Consider the following 15,812-nt stretch of genomic DNA (forward strand, 5'->3'; position numbering starts at 1 on the left):
TGTAAATCTATAAATAAAAATGACATTTAATTGCGTGTTTTCTCCCTGTGCTTGTGTTAATTAGTGAACTTGCTGTATGCAATGATGGAAATCCACTTTTCATGGCTAGGCTGTTTGAAAACTGGATGATTTAAGTCTTGAATAGCCTAAAATGAGAGAAATATTATTTCCATTAGTTGTTTTTTTTTTTTTTCTGTTCACGCACTAAGCATGAAGATTCCTAATTTGTGCTTAGCATTTCCATATTTATCTGTCTTTACCTGTGTACATGTGTCCATTTGTAAATCTTCATGCATAGATTTAAGACCTTGGATGCGAGCTATTGTGTTGACACGGAGGTATTATCGTTCATCCCAACCCCCCCATTCTATGACATTAGAGGTGGGCTGTGTTTCTCACTGTTTAGTTCTGACACAAAGCAAACAATGCAGTCACGTCCAGCCGATCCCGCTTGCTATAGAAAGATGTTGTTTTCCTGACTGGGCCTCACAATGTTGTTCCCATCAATATACAACATGTTGAGTTACTTGCAAGATGAAAAATACAGCTCCTTCCTTGTGTGCTTGTCTGACAACTAAATCTTACTTTTGATTCTCGCAGTTAATCGCATTACATAACTGTTGCTCTACTGCAGGCCCTCTTGGCTGTCATTGTTAGTGCTGTTTAATTTTAAGACAACAACGAAACTGGAATTATGTTTTTAATGGTGTCTTGGTAATGCAAAATATCTAGGATGACTGCTTTGTGTTGCATTTGCTTTAAAGATTTTCTCCATATATTTTTTGACAGCTTTCAAATGTGGTTTTCTTTCAACAATGTTGCTTCTTTGTTCCCTCTCTTCGTATACACAGACTCTGAAGTCATCTACAGGAACAGTGACGGCCACGTCATCAAGTTCAACATCCACACGAATGAAACTGAGATTGTCCTGACAAACATCACATTTGTAAGTAGATAACAGTCTTGTGTAGTGTACAACTCAAGATTTGACGCACGTCATTCAAGGACATTTCTTTATTTTGACTATTTTCTACATTGGCAAGCAAAACGGAACAGATCTAAAACCATAAAGTAACACAAATGAAGCTTTGTAGTGAAAAAAAATGACAAAGCAAACTATGTCTTAGATTCTACAGAGTAGATACTGTTTGTCTTGATAACAGCTTTACAAACTGTTGATGATATGTTGAGCGGCTTCATGTAGTTGTCCCCTCGAACGGTTTACCTTTAACAGCTGAGCTTTGCCTAAAGTTACCTTTGGAATTCCTTGTCTTCTTATCTGAAACCTACAGTTAAAGGCATTATGGAGGATGTTTTTTTTGTTTAATTTGTCTGATTCACATTAAATGAATATACTGACCTTTAGTGGACTTGTATGTATGGTTTCTAAAAGAATAAAAAATTTAAAAAAATAACTGTGGACATGGCAGGACATGAAAAACATCAGCCAATCATACCGCTCGGACCGAGGCGTTTGGTTTGCTCCCTTTCCTGTCAATCAAAAATCTTCCGGCTCAGGCCTAGTTACAGAGATTACTTACGCCTTGGACTTACGTGTTTTCTGTATGTGTTGCTTTGGTATAGCTTCGTAGTTAGCTGGCGACTTGTTTTGCTCATCTTTTTTACATAATAGCAGATAAAGATCCAGGGGGACCCAGCCGTAAAAGACAACTTCACGAGTCCTACGCAAGTTTCTGGAGGGGGGCGTTTCTTTGTAAATGTTAAGAGGGGGGAGGTTAGAGGGGGGGTGAGGGAGAGGTTGTATGTGCGCATGTGCATGCTACATTCAAAGTCATAGGAAATTAAATCTCCTCTAATGCCTTTAATGTGTAACACAAGTTCATAGAACTGATGCTGTATCATTACACTTCCACTAAAACCAGTGACACTGACTATACCAGGCATCCGTATGTCCAGCATGAGCTACACACTGCAAACAGAAATATAGACCTGTTCTCTATTAATATTTTCAACATAAGATGTGTTTTTGTTTTTTCACTGAAATGAGTGATAAGATTTAAATACGAAGCAACAGGTACAAGGAATTACTGTTGTATCAATCAGGGCTTTCACTTTTGGAATGTTTACCAGCTGATGTTAACTTAAGCAGCTTTATTTCTTCCAGAGTCTGCTGTAGTTTGTAGATGTTGAATTACCCATATTACATAACCTTGTTAAAAAAAATAAAATAAAACACATTATTCCTAAACAGTAATCTGCTGGGTCCATAGATGTGCTGCAGATGTAGTACATACATTCTGAAGGACAGTTGCACTGTGCAGGGTCCACATACATGATGCATTCAGTGTTATTTCACTGGCAATGCATTTGAGATTATCATCAACATCATGCTCAGGTGGAGTTCAAGCAGTACATACATCTCCCATCAGCTGTTGGGAGGAGACTGACAAACAGACCTAACCGTGGAGATGATGCTAAAGAATTACTACTCAGGCAAACAAAGAAAAATAAGAGGACTGGTTCCACGAGGAAACAGAAAGAATGAACATTAGACCAGTGGAAATCTTTGGTTTGATGAGTCCAGATGTGAGATTTCTGATTAAAAGTGAAGAATGGTGTCTGCTTCTGCATCAAAATACAAGGAAAAACTCAAAAAGGCCTTCCATGACATCCTGTAAAAACAAACACTCACACCTCCAGGCTCTGTAGAAGCTGTTTGACAAGAACAACAATCACCACCTGAACCCAACTGAGATGGTTTGGGATGAGTTGGAGTGCAGAAAAGGTGGAGGAAAAGAAATCAGTTAGTGCTCAGCAGATGTGAGAACTCCTTTAAGACAGTTAGAAAAGCTCCAGGAGACAATCTCATAGAGGTCCTTTATATATATTTGCTATTTTATTACATATATATTTATCCTTTTTTCTGTCTTTGTATATCATTTCCACTAGGTTAATTTCAACGTGGCCAAGTATTCTGTCTCCCCTGACCTGAAATATGTTCTCTTCGCATATGATGTGAAACAGGTAAGCTTCATAAAAAAGACTTTATTTTTCATCTGTCACACTAACAGTCCCTACACTCTCATTCCTGCAGATACTGCATATGGAATATGTAACAGCGTGTGCAGATATCCAGGGAGAAAATGTAACAGGTAGATTGTAAGAGATCTGCTCAGCTGATGTTCACGTACTTTCATTCTGTTTATCATCTGCACAGCATTGTTATTGAGTATTGTAGTGTAAGCAGACAGCTAGCCTTTTGTGCACAGTGGGCTCAGGGTGGAGCAATCGATTGGCTGCTGGAGGAAAAATGAGTCAAATCATTTACTTGAAGTCACAGTGAAACAGAATTTATAGCCGCTTTCTCAGCTGGGATGCAACTTATTCACAGTGAAACAGAATATGTGTGCAAGGTATAATTCACCACTTGGACACTCCCCTCAACTGCACTTTATGTGAAGGAAGGAAGAGGAAGATGTCCAAGCACTGCTACCGCATTACAGATTTACACTGCTGTTCAAAAGTTTGGGGTCTCCCGGGCAATTTCATGTTTTCCATGAAAACTCTCCCTTTTATTTATGTGCTAACATAACTGCACAAGGGTAGCCTAGCCGCGCTAGACCCATGTTCTGAAGGCACAAGGGTCTAGGGCCGCTCGACAGGGATGGAGGCGGGCTTAAAGGTTGTCTTTCAAATCACTCTGCAGCAATTGGGTAGGTATACAACCAATCAGTGCAACCAATAGGCTGATGTAGTTCCTAGAGTGCCGGCGGATTGTGGCTAACTCCCATTAGCTTCCCAACCAGCGGAGCCAACTGGTATATTAAGGATTTGCCATATCCCGTCGGCATAAGACGTCTTTCTTCTCAATGAAACACTTCAATGCCGTCCTTGGTTTATCTTTCAAGTTGAATTTTAGCTTCAAATCTTTAAGGGCTGTGGCCAAAGCCGAGTCGAAAGATAACCGTTTATTGTGCGCCGGTTGTTTCTGTCAGAATCGTCATGCCTCTGTCGTCACTTCGTTACGCCCGCCTTCTGACTCTACACTTCATGGTGATTCGTCCGGCCAGTTTTAGAAGAATCCAGCCTCGAGCCTTATGGAGGGTAACTAGACCCACCCTGGCAGAGAATTAAATTCGTTCCCGTGGGTTGTCTAGCGCGGCTAGGCTAGCACAAGGGTTTTCTAATCATCAATTAGCCTTTCAACACCATTAGCTAACACAATATCCTCTGTGGATATTCCATTAAAAATCTGCCGTTTTCAGCTAGAATAGTCATTTTCCACATTAACAACGTCTAGACTGTGTTTCTGATTAATTTCACGTTGTCTTCATTGAAAACAACTGCATTTCTTTCAAAAATACAGACATTTCTAAGTGACCCTGAACTTTTGGACAGTGGTGTACATCATACATCCTTCAAATAAAGACAATATTTTTCATCTTTTATGAAGAGATAAAACTGAGAGGTTCTGGTAATAAAAATACTCCAAATGAATTGTGTTTGACAAGAATGAAAAGCACAAGTGGAAGCATATAATAACATGTATGGAGAAATAAAAGAGAGACAGACTGGAAAAAGCTGTGATGGGAGAAAGGACAGGATCCTTGAAGCCTAGATTTAGGTAGTGGGAGACTAAAACTGAAGTGATCGATGGAAACTTTCTTTTGAGCTTCCTGAATATCTCCCAGATCACCATGGTGATGTGGGAGAAGCGGGTTGTGCTATAATAGGTCTGAGAGCCAGGATGACAGAAATGTAACGATATTTAAAGAACGGAATCTGGGAGCCGACTAGCTCGGGTAATATGGCTGCAAAAGATGGTGGATGTACAGACTCTGACTGCATGGAAAGGAGAAATTTCCAAGTGAGATTGGAAAGGATGAAGTCAGAATGTGGCATGAAAGATTGTGCTTACAGCATTTTTTTTACGCATTTCAATTGCAACTGATACACACTCTTTTTTAACTTATAGTTAAATCTGTAGCAGTGCATCCTATTGTGTCTGTTAACTATATATTATATGAGTGAAAACTGTAATGTAAGTAGTATTTATATCTCAAATGAACATAGTGGAGTTTTATTAGCATGAAATGGAAATACTCAAGCAAAGAAGAGCTGAATTGTACTTACAGTAGGCAAAGCACTAGGATAAATATTCTTACCTACTGCTTTTTTGACCATAAACATACATAGCAAGTTTTTATTTAAAAAATACAGTATTTTACAGTTATGTTAATGCAGTGGTACTGTTGCCTTTTTTCAGGAGGTTTGTATCACCATGCAATAAAATCTAATCTAAGGCAATTTCTGATTGTGTTCCCTGTAAAACAAATATATAAATAATGACAGCAAATAAAGAACACAAAGTCTCACACACAGAGCAAATTGGCAGCTGAAAGACAATGGCAAGAAATCCATCAGTAAGCTGGTACAAGACCTCTCCTCCATCACCACCCTCCGCTGTGGATTTAAATAGATCTGGTGTTGGAAAATGAACTGATCCAATTATCCAATTGTTGTACCAAAACGCACTGGCCCAAATACAGCCAAGAGGAAATTCTGCCATGTATCCTGAATGTGTTGTTCCACTCTGTTAGAAAGCAGGCAGCCATTTTGAGACACCAATATGACAGCAACAGCAGAAATGGTTCCTGAAAGCATGTACAACAGTAACTTAATACTTTTGTTGTCATCTGTAGGGGCACATACTTTTGGAATCACTCAGTGCTTCACATTGTTTTCACTGCGAAAGTCCAAAAAGTTAAATGTTTCCAACCTTTTAAAAAAATAATAATAATAATAAAAAGTGGACGTTATAGAATTTTATGCAACAAGGGAAACTCAAAGATCTTTTCATCAAAATAGAGAGAAAAATCTAATGACGGAATGATTGTGTTAAAACAACCATTTCGTCAAACCATTAATCACTGATAAAAGTAATAAATATGTCTGGTGCCAGTAAATGAAATGAAATTATAAACAAACTATATGAATACAAGCCTGATGCAATACATTGTAAGGTGGACTAAGGTATCTACTTGATCAGTGAGGGCCGGTTGTAGAGAGTCTCTGTCCATCTTAGTTCTCCGGGGAACAATAAAGAAGCCAAATTACACTGTTGTCAAGTATATTTGAAATCATCTATTTGGTCAAATATTTATTATAATTGTGGTCTTGATTTTTTCGGCCATTATTTAAGTAAATCTGAAACTAAAAAGTTTGAATGGATTCACTTACTCTAGATAAGTAAAAAACAGTCTTTCTGCTTGTGTAATTCCAAATAGAGAGAATTTTGAGTGAACCAATGATGATGTAATCAGGCAGTTATTTGTCATGGAGCCAAAATGCATTTAGAAAGACAGCAGAAAAAGAGTGCTCCTCTCCAAATATTTAGACCTATAATTATGTGTTTTTGTTGGTTTTTTTTAACCGTAGGTGTTTATGGAGGTCATTTTGCAGAATTCTTTCCTTTGTTTCTGTTCTATAGTTTAACATACAAAGCAAAGTCATTCTTTGCTTGAGCTGTTTTTGCTGTATATATACACAACTGTTCAAAAGTTTGGGGTCACCCACTCATTTTGATGTTTTCTATGAAAACTCACCCTTTCATTCATGCGCAAACATATTTGCAAAAGGGTTTTATAATCATCAATTAGCCTTTCAACATGATTAGCTAATACAATGTACCATTAGAACACAGAGTGATGGTTGCTGGAAATGGGCCTCTGTACCCCCAGTGAAGAGCTTTTAAACGTGTTTTCTACGTTCAGTTGTGGTATAAAGATGGTCTACTTCATTTTAGATCATCTAAGGTAATCATTAAAATGACAGGGTCTACTGTCATTGCTGAATTTCATAACTAGGTTTAATAAAACAACCAATCAAAACCTTATCCTCATCAATAAAATGTGGTGCAAAAGCTATTTAATCACAGGTGCTGAGTGAGTTGAGCCTGGTTATGTGACTTTTTGAGCATGTGCAGAAGGCGGTCAGTCCCACTCAGCTTCAGGATGTGCACAATATCTTAAATGACCTCTCAGCTCTCTGTGTATGCACTTCACACATTCATCTACACCCTCAGCATGTTTTCGGGTGCTCACGTCTTGGCTTACCTGTGCCATTTAAACAGCTTTCACTCTTATGAAACGGACTTCTCAGGCCACCGAGCAAGTTGACTTTTTATTCCTCCTGTCACTTAAACCTTGTATTTCACTTGGTTGTAACAAAGGAACATCCCAGCACTGCCGAGACAGAGTCAACCTGAAATGCACTGTTGAATAAACATCTACGCTACAGTCCTCGGGGGCTTAGTAAATTTTGACGAGGGCCCGGGTCAGGGGGTGATTAAAATTCTATAGTGGCCCGTTCGAGACTGGCAGGTCACATTCATTCACTAATAGAGCAGCAGGGCAGGCTCGAATCATAATTACCAGCTTTCCATCAGAAAAGAGTAGATGCAAAATGAGATATGCAAATTGGACCCTCCACTCTGGAAGGGATCAACTGTGAGGATTAGTGACAAGGCGATTAATCAGAGCTAATTTGCATATTTTGCATGAGGGGTTAGAGTTACAATTTGGAACAATACAGCCAATAGCCAGGAGCTCAGCTTATTTTTAGCACGAGGTTATGTTGAATGAAGAATCTCGCAGGGGTTGTACTGCTGGCTGATTTCTAATATTGTCTCTGTGAAAACATTACATTGCTGTTAATGCACACATGGACCTCTGCAGTCTCTTAAATCATCGTGCAACACTTACTGATGCCGTTGCAGGGCCTTTATCAGGGCGATTTTCACGATAGGTGATAAAAACCCTCTTGGATACAGAAAATTCCTCAAGTCTCAAAATTATGCTGCATCTCAAGCACAGAAGAAGAAAAGTACACAGCCAATAAGCTGTTAGAAAACGTATGGGTAGCTTGCATGCATAGTAATAGAACCTGCTAATACAATTATTTGCCTTTGGTTATCAGCTTTAAATGCTGCAAATCTTTACCTTTACTGCATAACTTGGTTTGAATTCATCAGCTTTGACACCGGCTTTACTTGAGATTTAACATCTCCGAAGACTTGACGTGACATGAGTTTTATAGACAAAGAGCTCAGGAGACTTGATTTATTGACCCGTGAGTACTATAAAATGGTGTGCTGTGTGTTTTGCCTCTCGAAGCGCAGATGAATAATTAATAACATAACCGGGATGCATACATCTGAACCGAACACACACTTCCGACTGCCGCTGCTGAACAAACCACGTCAGACTGGAAGAAGTAGTCTTAGTCTTTAAGTAGTTTTTATTTCGTTCATTGATAAAAGGAAAAAAAAAACATTTTAATACGGTACAAAAAACATAAGTTTCCAGATTTCTGAATGAAAGGGAGCAGAATGAATAAACTTATGTCATCTGCCCCTTTATAACAAACAATCAGTGTACAATGAGAATTAAAAATGACTATTAAGTCGAAGAGGCCTGCACAGCCACTCATACTTCATTTCTTTGTATTTAAAATAATATGCTGGCTTTATTTACGTTTTTAAATCTCGCGTGTGATTTAGATTCTTTTCATTCCTCGTCTAGATTGTTCCATAAATTGACCCCTTTTACAGAAATGCGACGTTCCATAAATATGGTCCTAAATCTTGGTTTTATGATCTCTGTTTCTTTGAAGTCATACTTGCTTTCTCTTTATGAAGATTTATTCTTAATTTGCAGAATACAAGGATCTCGTGTGTTGTGAAATTTCAACTGTTTTAACTGAAGGAATAATGGGTTTGTTGGATCACAATATTTTCTTCAACCGATTCTTTTTTATAGCTCTTTTCTGTAAAATGAAAATTGAATGGATGCTTGTCTTGCAGGCATTTCCCCAAACTCCAACACAGTAGGTCAACTATGGAACAATCACAGAATTATAGAACATGTACAATACTTCATTATCCAGCAAATCCTTTACTTTGTATAATACACCCCAACAAATCTATTACTATCAATGCCATCTATATTAATTGAACATTAAACATATTAAATGAATTAAACATAAGTAATTGACTATTTTTCTACCTGTGCACCTTTATTTAAGACAAGATAAGATAATCCTCTATTGCTAAAAGCTTGATACTTTTGTGACAAAGACAGTAAAAGAAAATAAAATCTATGAAAATGTAATTTCTTTTTTAACTGGTTCATCTCAAGCACTGAATGAAATAAATCATTTACTGTGATTTGTGGCCAATTTTAGCATCTCAGTAGAAATATAGACAGCTTTATTCTTGCCTTTTTCTTCTCTTCAAATTCTAAAATGTAATCATTTGTTTGGATTAAGATATTATTTTTTTTAATATTTTTCTTTTTAACAAGGTATAAAGAACTGATTGTTGTCAGCAGCAACAGCATCACGGCTTTGTGTTTGAACTGTACCCACCTCGGGCAAACACATGTGAAAACAATGTTTTACTTGTCTGTAAGGCCTAATTGTTTTGGTGTGCAGCCAGATCCACGTCATACGCATAGCAGTACAATACAGTGTGGGAAAAGTTTGACCATGGGTGGGCAGGAACAGAGGACTGGAACAGCTTCAGTCATGGTGCCTGTCCAAGATAAAGAGACACAGGGCTGTTGGCAGGCTCAGCTGATGGAGGCAGAGAATCATCTGGAAGGCAAGGAGGCTCCATCAGGCCCCATCAGGCTCTCGGGCTCTCAGTCAGCAGGAGACAGAAAAGAAAGCGGAGCAGCGTCTCATTTGTGACTGTGTCTTGTGGTGTTACATCATCTGCCTGTGCCTATCACATCACTTTCAGTCATTTTAGAAGTCTTTACTGACATTTTAATGGCATGCAGGTGAGTTGAATGAAAGAAAAGACAGGTTTTATTATTCCTCCAAGGAACGCGGCAGAGTTATGTGACGATCAGCGTTGGTCTGTCTGTCTGTTAGCACCATTACTCAAAACCGGACTAACAGATTTGGATGACATTTTCAGGGAAGGTAAGAAATGACATGAGGACCAACTGATTAGATTTTGGCAGTGATGTTGGCTTGTAGTCTGGACTCACAGTTAAGGATTTCTGTATCATTGCGAGATAGCGGCACAATGTCGCTGCAACTATGACAACAAGTGAACACTACATCAGCTGCGTACGATTACATGATTGTGATCCTACTGCAAATCCACTGCTGTGGACCACAATTTTTTTGGAAAGATTTCGTCCTTCTTAAATCACACAACAACTGAGCAACCTTGGCAGAGTACTGGACTCTCTGAGTGCTTTTCTTGTTGTTCTTGTGTTAGTGCTGAAAAAAAGAGGCTGCTTTGTAATTCTTTTTATTTGGACATGCGCTTCGAAATATTAGTTTTTAGTTGCAAATGTGAGTGAAACGGTGGCATGGTTGAGGTCTGGTCCACTGTCACTGCACTTTTGCCTTCATAATGCCAGGAATTGCTCGTTTTTTACTCTTCCGCAAAGAGCCGCAGACTTATGAACTGCACATAGAAGGGGTTTGAAAAGTCAGCCAGTGAGCCGTCAGACAGTCCTGTGAATGCATAAGCGGGGACTTTGGGAGTGGGCTTGATTCAAAATAAACTACAGCGTGTTTGTTCATGGTAATGAAGGGACATGTGGCTCATTAATGTTTTCTAACAGTTGGACAACAATGGAGCTCTATGGCTCAGAGGAATATATCAGGCTTTGTTTATATACACAATAACTGTTAGAGGGATGAGCTCATCTGTGGTTGTTGCCTTTTTATGGAATTTATTAAAAATAATGTGTATTCTTCTATAGCCCATAGGTTTCAACAAGTGACTCTGTTAGCCATCTGACTTGCAACCTGTTGCTCCATCCTACTGCATCCTGGGAAATAGTCTGATACCCTCTAAGTGTAAAGAACATTAACAAATGAGTCAAGTCATTGCTCTCCGACAAATGCTCGTAAAATAATTACAACAGCAAAGACAACAGCTCTCACTGTGTACAGTATGTTCTTCATTAAATCCCAGAACATCTCTAAATATGCACAGTTGATTGGCCTTAGCTGGTGACACTGGTGATGTCGTCTGTATTATTTATGATGTTTCGGTACATCCTGTGTGGACGCTGCAGACGGCAGTCAAAATAGCTGACAACAGTGTGAAACTTATTCATGACCGAGGCTTGGCCAGAAATACAAATGAAGGCAAGGAATGTGCTGAACTTTAATTTGAGCACTAAATGAGATGGACAAAAGCCACCTGGTTCCATCTGAGGCTGAACACATAAAGCTGGCAGCGTGCACGCTTGTAGTTTAATGTTGTGATTTTGTTAGCAGAGCCACAATTTTAAAGCCCCTCTCCCATCGCTGATTAAACCCCAAAAACTCATCTCTGTGTATCAAAGATTCGTATTTAGAATTTTTTCGTCTGTTTGTTTGTTTTTCCATAAAAAAATACTTTCTTCCTGCCTTCAAACTGAGACTGTCAGTTTCAAGGTGAAAACATTGATCTATTGCTATAACCGCTTATTTCATTCATGATGCTTCTCCCATTATATAAAACAACACACACAGACACGTTAACAAGGTAAAATCTTTATTTTTCACTGGATGGGAAATCTTTAACAACAACCTACGCCCTGCTAGTGCTCATTTCCATCTCCTTCAGCATCACGGCATCATCAAATCATATACAATTGTTGAAATCTACCTTCATACTCTGCTGCTCTGAACACACAAATATACATTGTTGCCTTCCTGTCTTTGACTTTATCAAACAGCTGTAGCATGGCATGAGAAATGTGATGGCAACTGTTTAGCCAGCAGGTTGTCATGTCATGATCTTACGATGATCTTAATATCCTTATGAACAGAAATGTGTTCCTGCACAGATCCACAGTGTCATTGTTAGGCTCTTGCTCTGCCCTTCTTCCCCCTTTCTTCCTCTTTTTCCTCCTCTCTTGTTTCCTGATCTGTTTCCGTTTTGTCCTGCCTTTTTGGTTCCCTGTCTGTCACCTCTCCTTCATGTCTCTCTCCCTGCCACTCGCCCTCCTGCTCTACCTGCACTCTGCCTGCTGATGACCCCAATGACTGTCAGCTGCGGTAATCAGTAAACTCAGCTCACCTGTCCACAAGCTCTCCTCACTATTTAAATCCCGCTCGGTCACTAAATCTCCGTCGGACCATAGAAGCTGTTTCCCCACCAAACCTGCCATCATGGACTCTTTTGCTCTCCCCCCTCTTGGACTTTTTCCTCTTGGACTCTGTTTTGCCCCCGTCTGTTTTCCCCTCGGTTGTCAGTTCCCCCATGTTGTGAGTACCTCCCTTTAGCTTAGTTGTTGCTTCAGTTTTGTAGATTAGCGGTTTGTAGTTCTGAGGGTTTGCTTTTAGAGTTTTTGGTAGTCTGGTTTAGTTCTGTCCCTCTATTTATGTAATGGTTGATTATTTGATTTAATAAATCTCCTCCCGTTATTCGCCCGTCAGCCTGTTTCTGTGTGTCTGCATTTGGGTTCTCCTGCTGCCCCTCATAACAGTCAACAGTGAAGCCTTCTGGAACAAATCAGTCAAACTGCAACCTTTTTTTTTTCTTTTTTTTTCAAATCATGTCAAGTTTTCATATCAAGTGCATTATTAGACAATATTTACAATTATGCTGCTTAAATGCAATAATATCTGCAGCGGTGGTATTACTTCAAGCATGGACTGATCTCATTACCAAAGTGCATAAAAAAAAACAAGGCAGCAGACTAAGAGCCTAACAACACAAGCATAATTCATTTTCGTTAGCATGTAAGTTATTGTGGATATAACTTAGTTATGTCAGTGCAGAGATGTGTATTTTTATGAATGGCAGGAATGTGAGTCATTCCTGAATCACAAATGATATTAGCAATAATAAACGGTGTTGTATTATTGTCCTTTGGTACTTCACATAACTGCAGGTCAATTTTTCCCCCCCTGCAGATTCATTTAATAAGCTGTTTAATCCAAATTACCAAAAGGTTCAGAGTAAACGTACACATAAATTGAAATAAAAACTAGGTCAAGTTTCTTTGAAGTGGAATGAGGCTATTTACAGATCTAATTTTGAAATGTATTCATTAGGTAAATTTAAGTTAGTTTGTGATACGACATTAAAAACTCATATTCAGAAATTTTCACACATCGTTCCAGGACCAGTTCATTTGTACAATTGAATCTAGACCACAATAATACAATATACACAAAAGTACAAAAGTTGGGGATCACTTTGAAAATTACCTTCTTTTTGAAAGAAAGCATTTTTTTCAGTGAAGATAGCATTAAATTAATCAGAAATATAGTCTACGCAGTTTCCATGGAAAACATGAAATTGTCTGGGTGACCCCAAACCTTTGAATGATAGTGTAAATAAAATAAAATGTGTATTTATATATAAACTGATGACTGTTGTTTTTTAAACTTTTTGTAAGGATTTTACTAAACATAAAATCCTCTTGTCTCTTCATTATACAGCTAACTGGCAAAACAAAACAAAACAAACAAAACTGCAACACATATGCAAACAATAGTATTTAGTATAAATTATGAAAATGTTTCTGGTTTTATACCAGTATAGCAAACGTCATTGCTTTCTTAAGGCAAAACATAAACATTTAAAACCTATCCACCCAATCATTTATTAACCAGAATTGCTTAATTGTATGTTATATGCAGGATGTGGTGTCAATGTTCTGTTTGCAATGGCATTACTTCATCCAGCTGGCAAGAATATATTACTATATTCTTAATCCACACAGCTCACAAAAACAATGAATTGTGTTCTTTACAAACACCCTTTTTCTATTACACCTCACTACAGTAATCTGTAATCATAAAAATACAGAAATACAATTTTATTGCAGGAGGATCAGCTCAATGTTTACCACATGAATGTGAATCCTTGTGTCAGTCAGGTGCCAGAGTGGAGTCCCACTGCACAATAACTGATTGTGTGTGAGTGGGACTTTGTGCAACATCCGTCTTCTGTGTGTTCTGTGTAATTTAATAAGTGGAATACAGTCAGTTTTGTATTTTATAAACATTGCTTATTTTCTAAATGTTTTATTTTCCTCTTCTTATGTGGCCTGCTGCAATGCCGGGCTTTCATTTACGAATTACACGGCGAAGTCTGTGCTTGCAGTTAATCATTAATTTGTAATGAATGATGAAAAGAATCACAAAGGGTCCTGGACTTGCTCTAAAATAAGCAAACCACTCTCCTGCTAATCGCACACTTTGATCCCATGGAGGCTTTGAAGTGATAATTTGTTCTATAGAGTGCAGTCTCTTTATGCTGTGGCTCATAAGCTACAATGGTTGGGTATATGGTTATATCCTGAAGGCATTTCTTTTCGCAAGGTGTCGAAGAAGCTCTTGTAGCTTCATCTATCTGAGGATTACATACCGCTATCTGACTACACCCGAATCTGGCAGTGATTAGACTTGATAAAAGCTGATAATCTCTAGGATTGCTGTTTGTCACCACAGAAAACAGGCTTGTAATTTTTAGGCATATAGACATCTTGATAGTTAAGAATCAGTGGCGTTCTCCCTGTGGGTTTTCATGTTTCTGTATTTCACTTTATGGCACTTCCTCAGACAGTCCAACAACATCTCCTTAGTATTGATCTACAACGTACAAAATAATTAAACAATAACCACTGAATGAGAAGGTGTGTCCAAGCTTTTCACGGGTAGTGTATAGATAATGGATGGAATTTATGGCATGTTTATAGAATGTTTGTTTCAGTCATATGTATCCACATTCAAATCTGTTGCGATGCATTTGCAGTTCTGTTCCTCTCTGTGATATGCATGTTTTCTTTCATTTTTCTCCAAAGAGAAGAGAAGAGACAAAAAAAAAATCAAAAATAGATAATTAACTTTAATCCATGAATGCACAGAAGTGTGTGGGTTTGAACTTGACAGAGTTTTTGCGAAATCTGACAGCCTCCACTGTTTACACGTCAAGGCGTGATGAGAAGGAATGCTTTCATTTGTTCTCTATTTTGCCAGCATTACCAGTAGACTGCAAAACTTCTGCTTGCGTCTGGCTGTCAGCGCAGAAGTTGAAAAGCCATTTTCCTCCAGCTCGGCCTTCAGAGCGCACTGAATGATGCCAGTGGGGTCTTTATAAAAACAATTTGTCATTTTCCATTTTCATAGGAGATGAGTTCATATTCCTGTGTCCCACCTTGAGGAAAAATTGCTGATAAAAGAACAAATGAGCTAAGTGGCGAATGCGAGTGGGGATTCACAGATGTAATGGCGAAAACTAAGGAAGAAGACGAGGCACAGACTATCTCTGCTGTCTCAGCTGAGCCCACCTGGTGTTTTAGGAAAATCAAACCAAACACAAATATCCTCCGCGTGTATTATGTTATGGTGGAAAACAGCACCTGCGTCCCAAAGCAGCATATCTGTATTCTGGTTCTCTGTAAATAAATGTAAAATGAGTCGGTGAACGGTGATAGCAACTATTATACGTCAACATTTCTTCAATTATGTCGACGCAAACTATACAAACTATGGCTGTCATTTACTTGTGAAAGCACAAAACCTGCACATGTGTCCTTCAAAGCCTCTTGAATTCATGCACTGCAACGCTGAAGGACACACAGAATATTGTGAGACACATGAGCAAAGGGCAAATAGACAACAGCAAGAGTAAAGTCAACACAGCAGACGGAATTGAAATCCCACAGAATAAGCAAACATTGAACTACGCAGGCTTAGGCAATATAGGAAAACACAGAGGTGAGAATACTCGTACCGTTATCTGTCTCTTTGATGTTCCTGGTTGCATTAGGCCATTGCGGACAATGTTACAAATGAGCGAGCCGGACTGTCTTTTTTAAAAC

At 38.6% G+C, this 15,812-nt stretch overlaps 1 protein-coding gene across 1 annotated transcript in view; it reads left to right on the forward strand.

Moving 5' to 3' along the window:
- Nucleotides 1-15,812, forward strand: part of LOC110969391 (inactive dipeptidyl peptidase 10-like) — a 282,362-nt gene that overhangs the window by 203,967 nt on the left and 62,583 nt on the right. The window contains 2 exon segments of the mRNA XM_051958998.1: nucleotides 852-946; nucleotides 2,911-2,985. Coding sequence (XP_051814958.1) covers nucleotides 852-946; nucleotides 2,911-2,985 — 170 coding nt within the window.

Source organism: Acanthochromis polyacanthus, chromosome 14 (assembly GCF_021347895.1).
Source record: "Acanthochromis polyacanthus isolate Apoly-LR-REF ecotype Palm Island chromosome 14, KAUST_Apoly_ChrSc, whole genome shotgun sequence".
NCBI classification, from domain to species: Eukaryota; Metazoa; Chordata; class Actinopteri; family Pomacentridae; genus Acanthochromis; species Acanthochromis polyacanthus.